General features: G+C 43.7%; 1 protein-coding gene across 3 annotated transcripts in view; it reads left to right on the top strand.

Moving 5' to 3' along the window:
• Positions 1 to 21,589, top strand: part of YTHDC2 (YTH domain containing 2) — a 315,708-nt gene that overhangs the window by 25,154 nt on the left and 268,965 nt on the right. For all 3 annotated transcript variants that reach the window (XM_040343611.1, XM_040343620.1, XM_040343628.1), the window contains 3 exons: positions 1,366 to 1,456; positions 5,033 to 5,229; positions 6,749 to 6,948. In XM_040343611.1, coding sequence (XP_040199545.1) covers positions 1,366 to 1,456; positions 5,033 to 5,229; positions 6,749 to 6,948 — 488 coding nt within the window. The remainder of the gene's footprint in view (positions 1 to 1,365; positions 1,457 to 5,032; positions 5,230 to 6,748; positions 6,949 to 21,589) is intronic.

A 21,589-nucleotide genomic window follows, 5' to 3' on the forward strand; every position in this document is an offset into this window, starting at 1 on the left:
GACACGTTTTGTTTGTTTATGTTTTTACTGTTCACATATAAACACCACTGAAACTTGGTGTAAATCCAGAAAAATAACAACTGTTTGTGTTTATTAACACTATTTATTGTATCTATTTGGCTTCGATTTTTGACGTGGAGAAAGATACGACTAGGGTATCCCAAAAAGTCAGGGTGTGATTTTCATCACCCAGCTGCCGGCTCTCTCATACCTGCTCTGAGGCCTTCCCCTTCTTGCTTTTATTGTCTCCCTATTGACCTTTAATGTTTCCCAACTCACTTTTTGAGCAACATGGTGCGATGGAGAGAGGAAATGTGCAAGTTGTATCACAGCTATATAATTGGTTTCTTTGTTTGCAAGATTCAGTGTCTTGGTTTTTATGGGGTGCTGGGGCATTAGGGAAAGTAAGTAGAGGTGCCCACAGGTTTATTTTAATAGAACACCCTGTGAAGATAAGCATAGTTTTAAAGTTGGTAATGCTCCAGCAAAAGTTGGTAATGCTCCAGCAGTTAAGTCTCAATGTCGGCTCTAGACTATCCTGGACATCCTCAGATCCAGATCCAGACTTCCCAGAAAAAAAAACCCTTACCTCCAACTTCAGACAGCCAAAGGAGCTCTCGAGCTTCAGCTACCAACTGGTTTGAAAACTTTTTTTGCTCTAGCTCCTTAGGCCAGTTTCACACATGCTGTGGCACTGATTCGGAGCCAAAGATGCACAGGACCCTTTCTAGATGCAGACCGCGGCCACCATGGAGGTGTGTGAACTGGCTCCATTGAGAGCCGGTCCCACTCTCCTGTCATGCGAATTGGATGAGTGGAAACCTGCATTCAATTTGCATAAGTGTGAACTCTGCCTCCTGGAAAACCTTTGCTCCAACTCCTGACTGTTCTGGAAACCCTCAGCTAAATCTTTGGACTGTCCTAGGAACCCTTGGCTCCATCCCTGGCCTTCCCTGAAAACCCTTGGCTCAGTCTTCGGACTGCCCAGGAAGCACTTGGCTGCAGCTCCACACTGCCTAGGCTACCCTCCTTTTAACTCTGTATTGTCCTGCTAACCCTTGGCTCAAGCTCCAGACTGCCCTGGCAACCCCCTGCCGTCTTTAAATCTGGAATGTCTTGGTATAGAGTGAAATTGAACATCTATGAAACTGAAGTTTTGCTTGTTCTCTTACGTGAACTGGGCTTGCAGCCCACATGATATGTGGGAAAATACTGGCACAGACCTATGTTTTGTAAGGATGTTTATTACTGAATTGGTTTATCTGCTCTGCTGTTAGATTTATTTAATTAAAATATTGTTTAAAATGTTTTTAGTTTGGATTTCTTCTTTAAACATTATTTTGGTTTTTCATTATCTTGTTGAAGAAATGGAGTTCCCGTCTTCTTTGACCAGCACCGAGAGAGCTTTTGTCCATCGTCTAGCCCAGTCACTTGGGCTAATATCAAAGAGTAGAGGGTAAGTTATTATGACCATTTGTCATAGTAAATGGATAGCTCTGCAAAACACCTTTAGACAAACTTAAAAATGTACAGATGTGTCCTTCATCTAACCTAAATATTCTGTAGTACTACTTTGTTCATGATCGCTTTTGTTCTCCATTACACTTTACTGCCACCATCCTGAATTTTTTTACGTGATGCATCAAGTGTCAAGCACCTCCCGTTAACATGTAGTTCTTCAGCTGCATGCTTGAGCTCTGACAGACTCTTTGCATACTAAAGTGTTTGTAAACCTCTGAAATTAAAAATGAATAGAGCATATCTTTCTATAGTGTGTACTATCCTCAATCCAAAGCACCAAGTGTGATTTCTCTCTCATCTCTCTAACCTTCTCTCTGCATTAGTCACTTCTGACAGGTTATCCCGACCCCGCAGAATATCAGGAGATGACCCTCCTCCCTACCAAGCACACAGAATGTAATTGACAGCCTCAGCTGTGTGGGATTTTCTATACGACTATGTAGAGGGGTGTGTCCTTTTCCCTTCTCTTGGGTCACATATTACGATTCGTTTTCCTGTGCCGTGTGTAATGTCAGATCCCCAGTCCCTGCCTGAAGGAGCTGAGAAAAAGTCTTTGATCTGTGTGTTTTGAAGGCTGTAGAGAGGAGAGAGCTGTAGATAAACGGGTACAACTTGTGTAGGAGTATTTGTGGGTATCACCTGAGGCTTGTCACCTCATTGATTTATATTTAAGGTTCTACAACCACTTTAAAGCATAACTCCACATTTGATTGAACTTTAAATGGCTGAGTGGTCCAAGCGCACCATTTTCTTCACTAACAGGTGTGCTTGCTGTCAGCGCTGTATGAACGATATGCATCAGCTACATACAGTATATATACAAGGTGGAGGGGCAGACGGATTTGACATGATGCTTTCCACGGCTAATCAGAGGAAGCCTTGTATTCATTAAGAAAATATAAAGCTTCCTTTGCATGACTGAGTAGATTTCAGCCTGACTTTATTTTGTTCCTGGAGCAGGATGAGAAGTTCCTGCACTGCTGTTGTGAAAACAGCCCTGTATAATGTATGTACATACAATGTATACAGGGCTAACAGCAAGGACACTTGTTAGTGAAGCATCTCATTAGTTTGGACCAATTTGATCCAAACCAACTATTAAAAGTTCAATAAAACCTGAAGTTAGGCTTTAAAGTGGTACCGAATCACAAACCACTATAATATATCGCAGCTTGACAATTTTTAGAGTTTGTGGCTGCATTCGTTTTCAGGCCTTTTATTTTTGCTTGTTGATCTGGCCATTAAATCTGGTATCCTTCAAGCTCTTCTTATAGAGCAAGCTGTCAAGCAAAAGTGGCAGTTAGAGGGTTGTGACCAACCACTTAACACTGCTTGCTTGTATTGGCTCTCAACCAAACTGTGGCCCATCAAATAGCTGCTGATCACATTTGCAGCACCATGGCAACTGCAGATCAGACAGAAGTTAAGAGGGCAGCTTCCTTGGTTGTAAAGGAAAGGAGGGTTTAGTTCCACTTTAAAACGTGTTGGCAGGGATTCCGCTTTAAAGGGGTTGTAAATGTACAATTTTTTTTCCCCCCTAAATAGCTTCTTTTACCTTAGTGCAGTCCTCCTTCACTTACCTCATGCTTCGATTTTGCTTTTAAATGTCCTTATTTCTTCTGAGAAATCCTCACTTCCTGTTCTGTCTGTAACTCCACACAGTAATGCAAGGCTTTCTCCCTGGTGTGGAGTGTCGTGCTCGCCCCCTCCCTTGGACTACAGGAGAGTCAGGACGCCCACTAACACACAGCTCCTTTCTCTATCTGCAACATAGGGAGCGTCCTGACTCTCCCGTAGTCCAAGGGAGGGGGTGAGCACGACACTCCACACCAGGGAGAAAGCCTTGCATTACTGTGTGGAGTTACAGACAGAAGAATAGGGAGTGAGGATTTCTCAGAAGAAATAAGGACATTTAAAAGCAAAATCGAAGGATGAGGTAAGTAAAGGAGGACTGCACTAAGGTAAAGGAAGCTATTTAGGATAAAAAAAATTGTACCTTTACAACCCCTTTAATTTGTTAGTCAAGAAGACCATCTAACTCTGCTAGTGCATCAAACACTACCCTCTCCCCAGGTTGACAATGCTGATGCAGATGGACAATGCTGAAGTTGTCTCTGTTGCTTTTCCAGTGGAGTGGAGACATTCAAAAGCAGAAAGTGAGCCACTGGCTAGATCACCAGGTGAAAGTAAAGGAAATGAGCCTAAAAAAGAATACTAATGTAACTACCACATACAGGATTAGTAAGCTGCAATTTATAACCTTTTTGGTTTTAGGTATAACACCGCTTTAACCACTTCCATACTGGGCACTTACGCCCCTTCCTGCCCAAGCCAATTTTCAGCTTTCAGCACTGTCGCACTTTGAATGACAATTGCGCGGTCGTGCTACACTGTACCCAAACAATTTTTTTATCATTTTGTTCCCACAAATAGAGCTTTCTTTTGGTGGTATTTGATCACCTCTGCGGTTTTTATTTTTTGCGCTATAAACAAAAGAAGAGTGACAATTTAAAAAAAAAAACACTATTTTTTACTTTTTTATTTAATAAATATCACATTTTTTAAAAAAAAAAACGTTTTTTTTCCTCAGTTTAGGCCGATATGTATTCTTCTACATATTTTTGGTAAAAAAAATCGCAATGATCATATATTGATTGGTTTGCGCAAAAGTTATAGCGTTTACAAAATAGCTGATAGATTTATGGCATTTTTATTTTATTAATTTTTTTACTAGTATTGGCGGCGATTTGCGATTTTTTTTACTGTCACCGTGACATTGCGGCGAACACATCGGACACTTTTGACACGTTTTTGCCGCCATTCACATTTATACAGCGATTAATGCGATAAATATGCACTAATTACTGTATAAATGTGACTGGCATTCAAGGGGTTAACACTAGGGGGTGAGGGAGGGGTTAATATGTATACCTAAATTGTGTTCTAACTGTGGGGAAAGGGGGGTGACTGGGGGAGGTGACCGATGCTGTGTCCCTATGTACAAGGGACACAGATCGGTCTCCTCTCTCCCCTGACAGGACGTGGAGCTCTGTGTTTACACACAGAGCTCCACGTCTTGTCCCTGTAGCCGCCGATCCCGAGTGCCTGGCGGACATCGCGACCGCCAGGCACGCGCATCGGCATCTCGGGGACGCGCCGGGCGCGCGCGCGCTGCCGCCGGCGCGCTCGCGCGCCCCCCAGTGGCCGCAAGAATACAGGATGTCAAATGACGTCCTGTTGAATTTTCAGAGTAACCGTGGAGCCGTCATTTGACGATGGCCCGGTACTCTAGTGGTTAATTTACCCACAAATGTAAAATGATTGTTACAGATTATTTCTGTCTAGAGTGTAATGATTTTTATGTTTATCGGTACCGTGGATTGACTGTTTTTGTAGGAATAATTAATGTCAAGTTGTATATTTTTAGTCTCTCACTAGCGCCATTGTATTGTAATATTTTATGAGTGGCATTACAGCATTACTTTTTGGCTTATAATATGTTTCTTTGTAGGAAAGGTGCTACTAGGTACTTGACAATAAGAAAGAAGGATGGGAGTGACACCATCGGCTCCCTCATGACATGCTACCTGACTCCCAACACGAAGCAAACCATGAGGGGCCTTATTCAACGTTTTTCCATCACTAACAAGGAAAAGTCAGAACTACTTCCAAAGACCGAGCGGAGCAATGCCTTTGCAATAGAAGCTGGTACGTTGCTCATCGCAACATCCTTTAAACATAGGACATGTTTTTTGAATTCCACATGCACTATTAATGATAATTTTACAGTCTAGTATCATCTTTCAAATGATTCCTTTGCTTGTAGAATTTTTTTTTCCTCTTAGTGTAAAGCTGTTTGATTTAAACCTGTTGTAAAGTTTAGTGGATTTTTTTTTTTTTTTTTTTTAACCGCCTTTAGAGAGCCAGTAAGACCCCTTTCACATTGGAGGCAGTTTTCAGGCATTTTAGAAATGCGCCAGGCATCTAGAAAGGCATCTAGAAATAGCGCCTGAGAACTACCTCCCATGCAGCCTGAATGTAAAAGCCAGAGTGCTTAAACACTGGGGCGGTGCACTTGCGGGACATTAGAAAAAGTCCTGCAAGCAGCATCTTTGGGGAAGTTTGAGAGCGCTCTATACATTGCTCCCAAAACTCCCCTGCCCATTGGAATGAATCGGCAGAGCAACGGAAGTGCCGCAATATGGCCCTTTTAACCTCTTCTTGGGCCCATAATGGGAGTTAAATGTGTCCGAAAAGCGCTGATAAAACGAACAGTGCTTTAGCACTGCCACGGCCCCAATGTGAAAGTAGCCCAACTGTCAGTTGCCTGCTTTCTCCTCTGCCCATCCATGCCAGTCCAGGCATCTGGGTGGATCCCGACTCTAAAGTCATGATCTATCCCGACACTGTATCGGCTAAGTGACATCAGCCGACAGGGGACTTTAGTGCGCTGTCGGCTGAAAACAGCGGTCCATTGGAGAATCGTAGCCCATATAGCTTTGACTGTACTTCTCTTTTAACACTAACCCCTGCAGCATAGGAAGATCTACTCTATAAGCACACACGACATGCTTCATTTCTGGCAAGTAGCATAATTTTGTAATGGAAACAATACAGCTCTAGCCAAGCAGACAAAAGTAATTCACTTTAGTTCATTTATGTATACTTGGACAGGAAACCATATTAGTTGCAGCTAATGTAATTATCATAATTGATACCAATTTGGTTGAATTTGGCCTTTTAGAGTATAACTTAAAGTGGTTGTAAACCCACCAAAAAAAACAGCAAGACAAAGGCATAATGAGCTAGTATGCATAGCATACTAGCTCATTATGAAATACTTCCCTTAGATCGAAGCCCCTGCAGCAGTTCCGGCACACTGCTCTGGCCGGTGACATGTCTCCCGGAGTTATTTCTGGGTATCGTGGGCTCCGGCGCTGTCATTAGCCGGTGCCGCGATGATGTCACTCCCACGCATTCACGCGGGGGCCGCCAGTAATGGCACGTCAGCTGAAGAAACTGCATGCTTGGCCCGTTTTTTTCAGTGCGCATGTGCTGATGATGTCGGCACATGCTGATACAGTAGATATCTCCTAAACCGTGCAAGTTTAGGAGATATCCACAGTACCTACAGGTAAGCCTTATTATGGGCTTACTTGTAGTCAAAAGTGGTCTGTAAGGGTAAAAAGCACCAGCAGTTATCATCATCATATTTTGTCTCCCAAAGAAAAACATGAAATGAGCAGGTCCAGTGGCCGCCTGAGCAATGGCATTCCCCAAGTCCCATCAAAGAGAGGAGATTCCGAGTTTGATAGCTTTCGACAGTCCTTACCAGTTTATGAAAAGCGTGAAGAAATTATCAACATTATAAAAGAAAATAATATTCTGCTCGTTGTGGGAGAAACTGGATCTGGAAAAACCACCCAGGTAACACATATTTGTAATTTATTCATGTATTCTAAAGAAATTTTATGACGCTGGGGAAAATGCATGTCTGATTATGTGTGTGTGTGAATGTAGGAGTTTTAAACCAAGTATGGGATATGTATTTTTTGTCTATCGTTCTAGATTATCATATCGATCATCACTGGCCTCATAAATACTAACCTCACTATCGGGTAGATAGAAAGAATACATTATTTTTTGATGAGACCATTTCTTCATAGTTGGTGATTTTTAGCTGTTCCACAAGACCAACCCTTGCTTGGTTTAGTAGTTAAGTTGGTCCTTTCTCAAGTGTGTATAGAAATTATGTGTTTTTACTGTATGTAGCTAAAGTACTATTTTCAGTTTACGATAGTTCTAAGAGTAGAAACATATTAAAACCAACATTGATTTATTTATTCTGTAACCCAGAATTTGTTACATTTCATTCACCCAAAATTAGTACAATGAGCAGCAGAGGTACTGTGCATAGTAAACTGTAGGTAGGGCAGGAAGTTGGCTGACTAATACAGTCACAGCATGTCCAGTGGATGGTTGAGAAACCCTATTTCTACAGTCACTTGTCTGCCAGTGATACTAATGCTCCTTATCCCTCCTCCACTCGAAGGCTGTCCATGAACATTGTGTAACACCATGTACAGCTTTACCACTGCTAAATAAAAAGGTGCTCTCCCTGCTGTACGTGCTTTATTTATTTTTTGCCATTGTCACTGATGACAGTGGCCAGCTTCCTATGCATCTTTTGTATTCTGGTTACAGCTTTTTGAATTTCCAACCACGTTCTGTGTAGAGGCTGAATATACAGAATGCATTCTAATCCTTCTATACTGTATCCAAGACATGAAAAAAATGTTTTAGCTAGACATACATTACACTATATTTTTAACATTTGTAAGAATGGCCTGACCATACCTATGGCATAAATTGTAACATGTATAAAAATATAATGTTTTGTAAAATGTATATATTTAGACACTATGCTGATTATTTAAAGTGTAAGTAAACCCTCCTATCGGTTTCAGCCAAGGAAGCTGCTATCTTGGCCTCTATTTAATCTACAACTGCCGTAATACTGCACATGTGATCAGTTATGGTTTGACCGTTTGGTTGAGAGCACAACCAATGGGAGTGTTACATATCCGGCATGTGCCGGAAATGAAATTGCTTTATGGATGGGTTTACTTCCACTTTAATGATTAACCAATAGCAGCCAATTGGGGTTCAGTTATGGTTTTTGCTCTGTACTGGAGGTGAAATTGATTGCTGTGAGATGATTCTGCTTATTAAATAGGTTATAATGAAGATCCTAAGCATGCATTCTTGTGAAAAATTTGTATTTTTAGATGACGTTATTGAAAAGTTATAACAATAATTAAAAGAATATCTTAATTGTACAGGACAAAAACCTCCTGTAATCCTACATCATGGGTTATAGGCATGTACCTTCAGGTGATTGGATACTTGCAAAGCTTTAGAGGACATGTCCTCTGGGCACCTCTCCTATGACCTGACCCCACTCTGTGAGTCCTTGCTTTTGTGCTAGTGTATAAAGTTAAAGGATCTCTTTTTCATGAGGAAAATCACTGTTTGCTTAACTAGTTTTATTATTTTTTCGTTATTTTATCTTTGGATTGTTCAACTCTTCACTGTCTTATAATGCCAACATAGAAGCAGTGTATCTGGATCTGCACAACCTCGGTAAAACCCTGTGTTCCATACCCAGGCCACATGGAAATAATGTAAGCACTTAATGTTGCTTCAGGCACTGGATCCTGCATGGATGCCCATCTTGGCACTTGGTGCAATGTGAGTCGGCCTCAGGGTGCTTTACAAGTCCAGGGCCTTGGTCCATCACTATAGAACCCATACCCTGAAGACCCCTTAGTGCAGTGGTTCTCAAACCTACTAGTGCCGTGACCCCTTGATAAAATTTCCCATGTTGTGGGGACCCCTAACAGTAAAATTATTTTCGTAGCGTTGGTTGTCGGCACCCAAGACAAGTAAATTTACGCCCTTAACCCATGGACATTTAGCGCTCCCTCAGTCCCTTTCACTCGTACAGTATTAAAAACCCTTATGGTACATTTTGGGATGTACCACTCTTTCTCGTTCTCCTTCCTTTCCCTTTTATCGCTCTCTATCATTTCTTGTTTCCCCCCCCCCCCACCCCCCCATCCCTCTCTAGCCATCTTTCTTGTTCTTTCTCTTTATTGTTTTGTTCCTCCCCCTCTTTTCCTCTCCCTTCCATGTATTCGCTATTTTTATTCCTTCTCTTACTCATTGGTGGGGGATGAGTGGCAATGCTGTTGGGGGGTGGAATCAGAGGCAGGGCAGTTCTGATCAGCCAACTTAGGTGCACTTGATCAAGGTTATCTGCTGATCTGAGAACTGTAGTGGGGACTTTTAACCACTTTCCCACCGGACCATTTGTCAGCCTTAAGACCAGAGGTGTTTTTACAATTTTCCACTGCGCTGCTTTAACTGGTAATTGCGCGGCCATACAATGTTGTACCCAAACAAAATTTGCGTCCTTTTTTTCCCACAAATAGAGCTTTCTTTTGATGGTATTTGATTGCCTCTGCGATTTTTAATGTTTGCGATATAAACGGAAAAAGAGCGAAAATTTTGAGAAAAAATGATATTTTCTACTTTTTGTTATAAGAAAAATCGAACAAACTCAATTTTAGTCATACATTTTGGCCAAAATGTATTCAGCCACATGTCTTTAGTAAAAAAAATGCCAATAAGCGTAAATTTATTGGTTTGCGCAAAAGTTATAGCATCTACAAACTAGGGTACATTTTCTGGAATTTACACAGCTTTTATTTTATGACTGCCTATCTCAATTCTTGAGGTGCTAAAATAGCAAGGAAGTACAAAACCCCCCCAAATGACCCCATTTTGGAAAGTAGACACCCCAAGGAACCTGCTGAAAGGCATGTTGAGTCCATTGAATATTTTTTTTTTTTGTAACAAGTGATTGAATAATGACAAAAAAAAAAAAAAAAAAAAAGAAATTACAAAAAGTTGTCACTAAATGATATATTGCTCACACATGCCATAGTTATATGTGGAATTGCACCCCAAAATACATTCTCCTGCTTCTCCTGAGTACGGGGATACCACATGTGTGAGACTTTTTGGGAGCCCAACCACGTACGGGGCCCCGGAAATCAAGCACCGCCTTCAGGATTTCTAAGGGCGCAAATTTTTGATTTCACTTCTCACTACCTAAGACAGTTTTGAAGGCCATAAAATGCCCAAATAGCACAAAATCCCCCCAAATGACCCCATTTTGGAAAGTAGACACCCCAAGGAATCTGCTGAGGGGCATATTGAGCCCACTGAATATTTTTTTTTTTTTGTACCAAGTGATTGAATAATGACAAAAAAAAAAAAAGAAAAAAGAAATTACAAAAAGTTGTAACTAAATGATATATTGCTCATACATGCCATGGTTATATGTGGAATTGCACCCCAAAATACATTCTGCTGCTTCTCCTGAGTACGGGGATACCACATGTGTGGGACTTTTTGCGAGTCTAGCCGCGTACGGGACCCCGAAAACCAAGCATCGCCTTCAGGATTTCTAAGGGCGCAAATTTTTTATTTCACTCCTCACTACCTATCACAGTTTTGAAGGCCATAAAATGCCCAAATAGCAGAAACCCCCCCCAAATGACCCCATTTTGGAAAGTAGACACCCCAGGCTATTTGCTGAGAGGCATGTTGAGTCCATGGAATATTTAATATTTTGACACAAGTTGCGGGAATATGACAATTTTTATTTTTTTTGCACAAAGTTGTCACTAAATGATATATTGCTCACACATGCCATGGGCATATGTGGAATTACACCCCAAAATACATTCTGCAGCTTCTCCTGAGTACGGGGATACCACATGTGTGGGACTTTTTGGGAGCCTAGCCGCGTACGGGACCCCGAAAACCAAGCACCGCCTTCAGGATTTCTAAGGGCATACATTTTTGATTTCACTCCTCACTACCGATCACTACCTATCACAGTATTGAAGGCCATAAAAGGCCAAGATGGCACACAACCCCCCCAAATGACCCCATTTTGGAAAGTAGACACCCCAAGCTATTTTCTGAGAGGCATTTTGAGTTCATGGAATATTTTATATCTTGCCACCAGTTGCTGGAATATGACAAACTTTTTTTTTTTTTTTTTTTTTTTGCACAAAGTTGTCACTAAATGATATATTGCTCACACATGCCATGGTTATATGTGGAATTGCACCCCAAAATACATTCTGCTGCTTCTCCTGAGTACGGGGATACCACATGTGTGGGACTTTTCGGGAGCCTAGCCGCGTACGGGGCCCCGAAAACCAAGCACCGCCTTCAGGATTTCTAAGGGCGCAAATTTTTGATTTCACTCCTCGCTGCCTATCACAGTTTCGGAGGCCATAGAATTCCCAGATGGCAGACAACCCCCCCAAATGACCCCATTTTGGAAAGTAGACACCCCAAGCTATTTGCTGAGAGGCATGGTGAGTATTTTACAGCGCTCATTTATTTTTGAAAATGAAGAAAGATATATATATATATATATATATTTTTTTTTTCTTTTTTCAATTTTCAAATCTTTGTGACAAAAAGCAAGATCTGCAAAATACTCAACATACCTCTCAGCAAATAGCTTGGGGTGTCTACTTTCCAAAATGGGGTCATTTAGGGGGGTTTTGTGCCATCTGGGCATTCCATGGCCTCCGAAACTGTGATAGGTAGTGAGGAGTGAAATCAAAAATTTACACCCTTAGAAAGCCTGAAGGTGGTGATTGGTTTTTGGGGTCCCGTACGCGGCTAGGCTCCCAAAAAGTCTCACACATGTGGTATCCCCGTACTCAGGAGAAGCAGCAGAATGTATTTTGGGGTGTAATTCCACATATGCCCATGGCATGTTTGAGCAATATATCATTTAGTGACAACTTTGTGCAAAAAAAATAAAATAAAATAATAATAATTCTCTTTCCTACAACTTGTGTCAAAATATAAAATATTCCATGGACTCGAGATGCCTCTCAGCAAATAGCTTGGGGTGTCTACTTTCCAAAATGGGGTCATTTGGGGGGGTTTTGAACTGTCCTGGCATTTTATGAACAACATTTAGAAGCTTATGTCACACATTACCCACTCTTCTAACCACTTGAAGAAAAAGCCCTTTCTGACACTGTTTGTTTACATAAAAACATATTATTTTTTTGCAAGAAAGTTAAGTTGAACCCCCAAACATTATATATTATTTTAAAGCAAAGGCCCTACAGATTAAAATGGTGGGTGTTGCATTTTTTTTTACCACGCAGTATTTGCGCAGCGATTTTTCAAATGCATTTTTTTGGGCAAAAATACATATTTTTTTATTTTAATGCACTAAAACACACTATATTGCCCAAATGTTTGATGAAATAAAAAAGATGATCTTAGGCCGAGTACATAGATACCAAACACGACATGCTTTAAAATTGCGCACAAATGCGCAGTGGCGACAAACTACATACATTTTTAAAAGCCTTTAAAAGCCTCTACGGGTTACCACATTAGATTTACAGAGGAGGTCTACTGCTAAAATTACTGCCCTCGATCTGACCTTCGCGGTGATACCTCACATGCATGGTACAATTGCTGTTTACATATGACGCCAAACCGACGCTTGCGTTCGCCTTTGCGCAAGAGCAGGGGGGGACAGGGGTGCTTTTTTTTTTTTTTTTTTTTTTATTATTATTTAATTTGCTTTTTTAATTTTATTTTAAACTGTTCCTTACTTTTTTTTATTATTTTTATAATTTTTATTGCCATCTTAGGGCATGTAAATATCCCCTATGATAGCAATAGTTAGTGACAGGTACTCTTTTTTGAAAAAATTGGGGTCTATTAGACCCTAGATCTCTCCTCTGCCCTTAAAGCATCTGACCACACCAAGATCGGTGTGATAAAATGTTTTCCCACTTTCCCAATGGCGCAGTTTATATCCGGGGAGGGGACATACCCTCCCACTGCTTGTAAAAGCAGTTTAGAGGCTAATTAGCCGCTAGGACTGCTTTTACATGAAAGCCGACCGCTGGCTGAAAAGAATGATACCAAGATGATACCTAAACCCGCAGGCATCATTCTGGTATAACCATTCAAAGTCCAGCAACATACCATACGTTGATGGTTCTTGTTGGACATGTATTGTAATCTTTTTTTTTTTTCATGCAGCCTGTTGGCTGAACGAAAAAAAGATTGATCGGTGGGTATGCCCACCATTAGAATACCTCCCTTCATCCACCCACTTCTAATGATGGGCATACATGCACCATTTATATATGCCGAAGCATGGGGCATCCTCCCGCAAAAAAGTTATGCCGCTCACACACGTATGTACGCCGCATAAAAAGTTATGGCGCATACACACGGTCGGACTTTTCCACGGGCAAGCTTCCGACGGAATTTCGACCGTATGTACGCGGCATTAGGAGCAAAATCGCTCCTCCGCCCCTAATGCCCCCATGCTTCGGCATATATGCTCTTTTTTTAACTGTGGTGGTGAAATCACCTCCCACAGTGTTGGAGTCGCGGCTTTATGTATCGTGGGAGCAAACGCTGTTGCTGTCACGCTAAATAAATCCGTGCTGCAACTGAATGGCGTACCTGCTAAGCAAATGATGGTTAACATTATAACAAAGTAACATTACATTTTAACATTAAGATCTTACCATACCATACCTGCAAAGCAAATACCAAAAAAATAAATACAGTAAAAAATAAAACATTTTTTAACGCAACCTGTGCCTAAAAAATATACATGCCAAAGCATGGGGGCATCCTCCCGCATAAAAAGTTATGCCGCATACACACGGTCGAACTTTTCCACGGGCAAGCCTCCGTCGGAATTTCGACCGTATGTACGCGGCATTAGGAGCAAAATCGCTCCTCCGCCCCTGCTGCCCCCATGCTTTGGCATATATGCTTTTTTTTTTAATCGTGGTGGTGAAATCACCTCCTACAGCGTTGGAGTCACAGCTTTATAAATCGTGGGAGCAAACGCTGTTGCTGTCACGCTAAATAAATCCGCGATGCAACTGAATGGCGTACCTGCTAAACAAATGATGGTTAACAATAAAACAAACATTACAGTATAACATACCATACCTGCAAAGCAAATACAATAAAACATTGTAAAAATAGAGAGAATAGATATAGAACAATAGTGAGTGGACAGTAGAGAGTGAACATAAGAGAACAATAAAGAGAGGAGAAAAATACAACCACAACTATTTTTGGATTTTTTATTTTATATATTTTTTTGTGTTTTTGTGTAAGTTTTTTTAATTTTTTTTCCACTTTTTTTTTACTTTTATAAAAACTGTAAGAAAACTGTAAACTGAACGTTGCAGATTATGGTCTCTCAAAATGTGATGGCCATCACATATTCCGAGACCCTGTGTTGGTGTGCCTAGGACTGTGTGGTGCTGTACCCTACGCTAAAACTCAACTAGTGTGTGGTAGCGTTTGAAACATGCACCAATGCAGAGACCAGGTTGGTCAGGACAGTCGGGACAATAAAAGCGGGTGTCACGCCTAAATCCGAGTTTGCTGCAGACACGACATCTTTTTTGGCGGGCTCTTTGGGTAGGGGTACCAGGGAGGACAAAAGGAAAATGCCTCTCATACAGCCGGCTCACTGCATTTGCGTTGGGAAGGTGGGGCACAGCACCATCTGGAAACAGAAGGGCTTCGACGATCTCTTCCTGGAATTTTAGGAAGGATCCAGTCCGTCCTGAAGCTCTGTATAGCACATGAGCGTTCAGCAAAGCCAATTGAAACAAATACACTGACACTTTTTTGTACCAGCGTTTGGACCTCCGGGCAATTAGGTACGGCGCCAACAACTGGTCATTGAGGTCCACCCCTCCCATGTTAAGGTTGTACTCGTGGATACAGAGGGGTTTCTCCACAACACCAGTCGCCGTAGGAATTTGGACTGCCGTGTCTGCGTGAAGCGTGGACAGAACGAAAACATTCCGTGAATCCCTCCACTTCACTGCTAACAAATTATTACACCGTAAGCAGGCTCTCTCCCCCCGACTAAGACGGGATTCTACAAGCCGTTGGGGGATGCCCCGGCGATTAGGTCGCACGGTGCCACATGCGCCAATTCCATAATCAAAAAGGTGACTAAAAAGTGGCACGCTTGTGTAATAATTGTCCACGTACAAGTGGTACCCCTTTCCGAATAAGGGTGACACCAATTCCCACACTATCTTACCAGCGCTCCCTATGTAATCAGGGCAATTCTCCGGCTCTACGTGACTGTCTTTTCCCTCGTAAACCATAAAGCTAGATGTATAGCCTGTTGCCCTGTCACAGAGCTTATACAACTTGACCCCGTATCTGGCACGCTTGCTGGGAAGGTATTGTTTGAATGACAAGCGGCCAGAAAACTTAACCAGGGACTCATCAACGCAGACAACTTGATTGGGATTATACAAGGCTGCAAACCGTTCGTTGAAGTGGTTTACGAGGGGCCGAATTTTGTAGAGCCGATCGAATTCAGGGTCTCCCCGAGGACGACAGAGTTCATTGTCACTAAAATGCATGAACCGCAAGATCTGCTCGTATCGTGTCCTGGTCATGGAGGCAGAGAAAATGGGCATATGGTGAACTGGGTGCGTGGACCAATACATCCGCAGCTCACTCTTTTTAGTAATGCCCATGATGAGGGAAAGGCCCAGAAAGATCTTAAATTCGGAAACCGTAATTGGCTTCCAATCTCTGGCAAGGGACAGCTGGGGATTAGCGGCGAAGAATTGACCAGCGTACAAATTGCTTTGGTCCACAATAGATCTATAGAGATCTTCCGTGAAATACAGCGAATAAAAATCCAGTGACGTAAAATCAACTGTATTCACCTGAATTCCGGGTTGGCCAGTGAATGGGGGAAGTACGGGTGCTGCAGAAGTGGTGGGTACCCAATCAGGATTGGCGAATGCAGCAGGAAGGGCACTATGGGGACGGGCCTGTCTTTGTCGTCTTCTTCTTCTTGGTGGCAGCGGGACACTACTCGTGCTTGCCACCTCTCCAGCTTGAACTGCACTTATGGGACTCGCCACGTCACCAAGTGTTACTGCAGTGCTGGATATATGACCAGGATGTACTAGGCCGCTGGTGCTTGCCAGTTCACCAGAAGGAATAGCGGCGCTAGTACTTCTCTCCTCCATACGAGAGCCCTGCGGTTCTTGCACCTCAGCGACAGCAGAAGATCGGGGTCTGGTACGCCTGACCCTAGCAGGGACCACTCCGTCGTCAGAGCTATCTGTCAGGGAGCCACTGTCGTCTACAGGATCGTATTCTGAGCAAGAATTTGACAGATGCGTGACCTCCTCATCACTATCCGTCAGGCTCATAAACAAGTAGGCCTCTTCATCACTGTACCATCGATTTGCCATTTTGGGCTCTAAATTTAGGGGTACAGTGGTGAGATTCACAGGCAAAAAAGCACCTGACCTGTTAGCGACTGAGTCAAGCGCTACCAAAAAAACTGTTAGCGATCGCAGAGATCAGGCCTGACTCTGCGAACGCTGCAGTTATGTGTTTTTGTGTTTTGTGTCAGTGATCGATCGATTGATCGATACTGCACTTCGGTGGGCTGGACTGGGCGAAGGGGCTAAACGCAGGTGCTAGCAGGTATCTGGGCTGATCCCGCTAACCATGCGTTTTTGGGAACCCTAAACTGCAGGGGACGCTAGTATAGATCTGATCAGATCAAGTATCGATCCGATCAGATACTATACCACTAAAGGGATGCGTATGGTGCGTGCGTGGGTGTTAGCGCTATTGGCCGCTGCCTGGGGCGACGCAGACCCTATCTGGCGCTAAAACCAAACTTTGATCACCCGCCGGGCGATCAGGGGGTTAAAATTTTATTGCAAAAAATATGGCGGGTGCCTTGATGCAATAAAAAATTAACTAGCTAAACTGCGTCACCGGTGACACTTATACTGTGATCACTGGTGACAGGGGGTAATGATGGGGTTAAACCTTTATTGGGGGGGGTTGGGGGGGGTCCCTAGACTATTTAGAGCCTAATACTGATTACCCTAACACTTATTTTTGTCACTAATGACACTAGTACAGCGATCAAAAAAAAATCTGATTGCTGTACTGGGTGACACAGTGACAGGCAGTGAATGGGTTAATTTGGGGGGTGATCGGGGGGTGATCAGGGGGTTAAAAGTGTGCCTACGTGACCTGGTGTCAGTGTAGTGTTGTGCAACTCACTGTTAGATGCTCTCTCCCTCTCGGTCTGGAACGGAAAGACCGACACGAGGGAGAGAGCAGTACTTCCCCTGCCAATGTTTACAAAACATTGCCAGGGGAAGACAACCATTGGTTGGAGCGATCACCAGGTCCAGGCCAGATTTTATTGGCCTGGACCTGGTGATTGATCAGTTCTGCATCGAATCTGATCATCGTGAACGGCGGTGGGGCGCGCGCGCGCGCCCCATCGCCGTTCACGCGCCGGACGTCATAATACGTGATCTCGCCCAGGAGTGCCATCTTGTGGACGTATTATGACGGTGCGGCGACGGCAAGTAGTTAATGGCTACTCTAATCACAAGTAGTGTTACTCACTGTGTCTCCGGGCTTCACAGTATCTCCAGCTCTGTGGTGTCTCTCAGCAGTGACGCCTATGCCGAAATCAGGAGATAGGGTCTCCTCCAGCCCCTCCCACTTCACATTTCTCACCAGTAAGCCGACCTCTAGTCTCTGCCCCCCCCCCCCCACCTATGCTATGAACTGAATGGGTGACTTAGAAAATGCTGAGTGGGTAGCCGCGGGCTCCAGGAACAGCCCAGCTGTGCGCGCACAGGCTCTAGGGACAGCCCTGTGAAAAGGCTGGGAGAGCGGTGTGGGCTTCTGGAACAGCTCAGGATTCAATGACCCCTGGCAAATTGCCATTTGACCCCTGAGGGGGTCCCGACCCAGGTTGGGAACCACTGCCTTAGTGGATGTGCCTGGGCCATATTATAATCCAGCATTGCGAACAGGTAAGACTGGGTCACCCTGTATCTGTAACCGCTACTGTAAAAATAGGGATAGGTTTGGAATGAATTCACCTCTCAGCTTAAATTTTTTAAACTTGTCCCTAAAACTCAACCGCTCAGAGCTTAGTCTCAAGTGAATGATCAGGTGTCACATGATACCATTGGTTGCACACTTCACCACCACTTTCACCTAGAGCCCCTATAAAGTACTTGGGCAATTCCTCTTGCCCTTTTTGCCACAAAAAATCATTACAGGTTGGTCTACATATGATATACCAGTGAATTTATAATATGCTCCAAAAAAAAAAAAAAAAAAAAAAAAAAAATATATATATATATATATATATATATATATATATATATATATATATATATATATATATATATATATATATATATATATATATATATATATATATATATATATATATACTCCCCCAAAAATTGTATATATAATTGTGAGTCGACTCCGTCAACCAATTTGCATACCCAATTTAGATAAATAAATCGATAATCAATATACACCAAAACAACAAAAAGTGCTCCAACCCATATAGTCCAAAAAATATTCAATAAGTGAAAAGTGCAAATAAAAAGTCAATTTCTTTTCAAATTGCAGCTATTGCAGATTCCATTCGGTTAAATCGATCAAATATTTGTGACTTTTTCACCCGTTGTGTCACCACTGTAGTGATCTAATTTGGTGTATCCAATAAATGTAGTGATCATGTATAGTGTCCAACACAGAACCATAAGATCCAATGTACTGAAGTCAGAGAGTAAATTGGGTTGTTCCGCAGCAACTCACACCAGGTTTTCCAGAGAACGCATTTAATGGATCTTCCAATAACATACAAAGTCCAAATTCCACAGATGATACAAGAGTTCAACAAAGTAATGTAGTGTCAAAGTCTCATCTTAGAGAATACATGTTCTGATCCCTTCTAGATCTGTGCCTTTACATGTTCATGCAGAGAATACATGGGGGTTTCTTCTCTAACTGGTAACCAGAAATTCCCGACATTATATATTGTGTCTTTTGAATAGCTGACCAATTTGATTGGTTGTCTCTTAATTGAAAGACAGCAGGACATATTTACCTGCCACTCTTAAAAGACAGGATGTGACTTCAGCCGAAGTCACTAATTAGTATGCATCCTTGCATACTAATAAGCCCCCCTCTAATAAGTAATTAGATTGGTCATCTTTTATTTGAAGGGCAGGAAATCCTGCAACAGGTAAATGATTCAGCCAAAGTCACTAATTAGTATGCATCCTTGCATACTAATAAGCCCCCCTCTAATAAGTAATTAGATTGCATGAGATCTGAATAATGGTTTGATATGTAAAAACGGCTCCATCCTGTTTCTGCCTTTTCTCTTTCGTTCATAGACGGACACAGCATCCTTTGACCTTAGGGTTATGTTCCTCCTACCAGGAGATTTTAGGCAGAATTCTTACAGCACCCAAGGTGTTAAAACTTTCCTTCATGCCGCTCCTCCCAGGGGGCGTGGCTCCCCCAGGCATAACCCACACCCTGCTCCAGCAGCTTCAGTTTGTTTCTGCCTAACCGTCAGGAGAGTCAGGCTCTCTCTGGAGTCCTGGACTCTGGAGTTTTTTCTTGCAAATTTTTTTGCTTTTTGCGAGTTTTTTTCCTCGCTTTTTTATTTTATTTTTATTTTTGAATCCTGCGATTCTTCTATCAACAGCCGACTGGGTGACAGGCTGGGTCCTCGACCCTTGTAGTCCCCCCAGGTTCGGCCTTCGAGCGTGTGCCGGCCCTCAGCTACGCTTTGGGACGTCCACGACAGGCCCCATTGCTCCAGGGGCGGCCGGGGAACTTCGGTTCTAGGGCACACATATGACCGGTCTCTATGGCCTTGTCACAGTGTGTCTGGCTGACAACCATGCCGTTCGCGGACGTTGGTTCTGTCTGGGATACCTCCAGCCGGGTAGTCGCAGGACAGGTAAGTAGGGCCCCTTACTCAGGTAAGTGGTCTGGCTGGAATGTTTTCCCTTGGGAGGTCGACTGAGGGTTTTCCCCTGCTTTCCTCTCTCCCTTATTCCTCTCCCTCCTTCCCCCTTTGGGTGACGGCTGTGCAGGTTTTTTTTTTCTCTGGGGCTCATTTTTTTCACTCGTGGTATGGCTGGGGCTGTTCTGTGTCACTGCAGGGGACTGTGGTGGACATTCTGGGCATTTTTGTGTGTGCTGTGTGCTGTTTTGGTGTACTGTCATTTTTGGGTACACTGTCTTTTTAAAACTGCGCAACGGCGGCTATTTTGCCGGAGCCGCGCTTGTATTATTCGGCGGCCATTTTCTTGTGGCCGGCGCCGTTTTCAGCACTAGTTCGGCCTCTAGTGGCCGTTTCGGCGGGGGAAAAAGACCGCGAATCCTCTGAGGGGACAGACGCAGCGCTGCAGCTTCTCCTCAGCACACACTTGTCCTTAACAGACCGCGCTGTACCAGGGGGGTGGTGAGTCTCAGGGGGCCCCAGACTGTGCTCTAGCGGCCGGGAGGTGACCTGTGGGGGACTTTTTTCCTGCCATTGGCAGTGGGGGTGACACGGCAGCTGCAATATGGAGCCTGAATCGGGCCCCTCATTCCTCACAATGCCGGAATTAACCCTTAGCGCCCCTTCCCCTGCCACATCTGTTGAATCGGTGTCGGCTGTCCTGGAATCTTTTCTCACCAGGTTTGAAGCTGCCAGTGCTCGGTTGGGGGGTAAAAAGCGCCCCCCCCAGAGGCTGTTTCTGGGGATATCTCTGACGCTGAATCTGATAACGCTGTTGCTGCTTCTGGTTCTGTCATGTCAGAGGATGCGGTCTTAACCCACATGGACAGCGAGGATGACACTGCTGCGGAGTCTGCTGACAAGGAATTTGTTGGAGCTCTTATTACTGCGGTACGTGAGACTCTTCATTTAGAGGATGTGGCGGAGACACCAGCGGTGTCAGTCCCTTTTGGATTCCGCAAACCACCGCGTACCGCTAAGGTATTCCCTTGTGTTCCTTATTTGGACAATTTGTTGTATAAGCAATGGGATACACCGCAAAAGGCTTTTACTGTTCCTAAAAGCTTTGCTACCCGTTACCCCCTGGAGGAGGACTTTTTAAAAAAGTGGGTCACTCCTCCGTCGGTGGACCCTCCTGTGTCCAGACTTAGTAAGGCTACTACGTTGCCTGTGGAGGGGGCTCCTGCTTTCAAGGACCCCGCTGATAGGAGAGTGGAGGCCGTGGCCCGCTCCCTGTTCTCGGTGGTAGGTTCGGCGGTAAGGCCGGCGCCCTGGTTGCTCAGACGCTAACTGAAAGGGCGAAGCTCCTGCTGCAGGACCTGGAGGTCCAGGGTGCTTCCGAGTCCTCTAGGGACCTGGCTGAGCAGTTGATTCAGGGTCAGAAGTTTCTCTGTGAGGCGGCTATGGATTCGATACCTTTGCTTTCCAGGGCTTCCGTCTACGCAGTGGTTCTGCGCCGCCTTATATGGCTGAAGTGCTGGTCGGCTGACCAGTCCTCGAAAAAGGCCTTGGTGGATTTGCCCTTTAAGGGCGGACGGCTCTTTGGGGCATCCCTGGATG

The sequence above is a fragment of the Rana temporaria genome, chromosome 1, assembly GCF_905171775.1.
Source record: "Rana temporaria chromosome 1, aRanTem1.1, whole genome shotgun sequence".
In the NCBI taxonomy this organism is placed as follows: domain Eukaryota; kingdom Metazoa; phylum Chordata; class Amphibia; order Anura; family Ranidae; genus Rana; species Rana temporaria.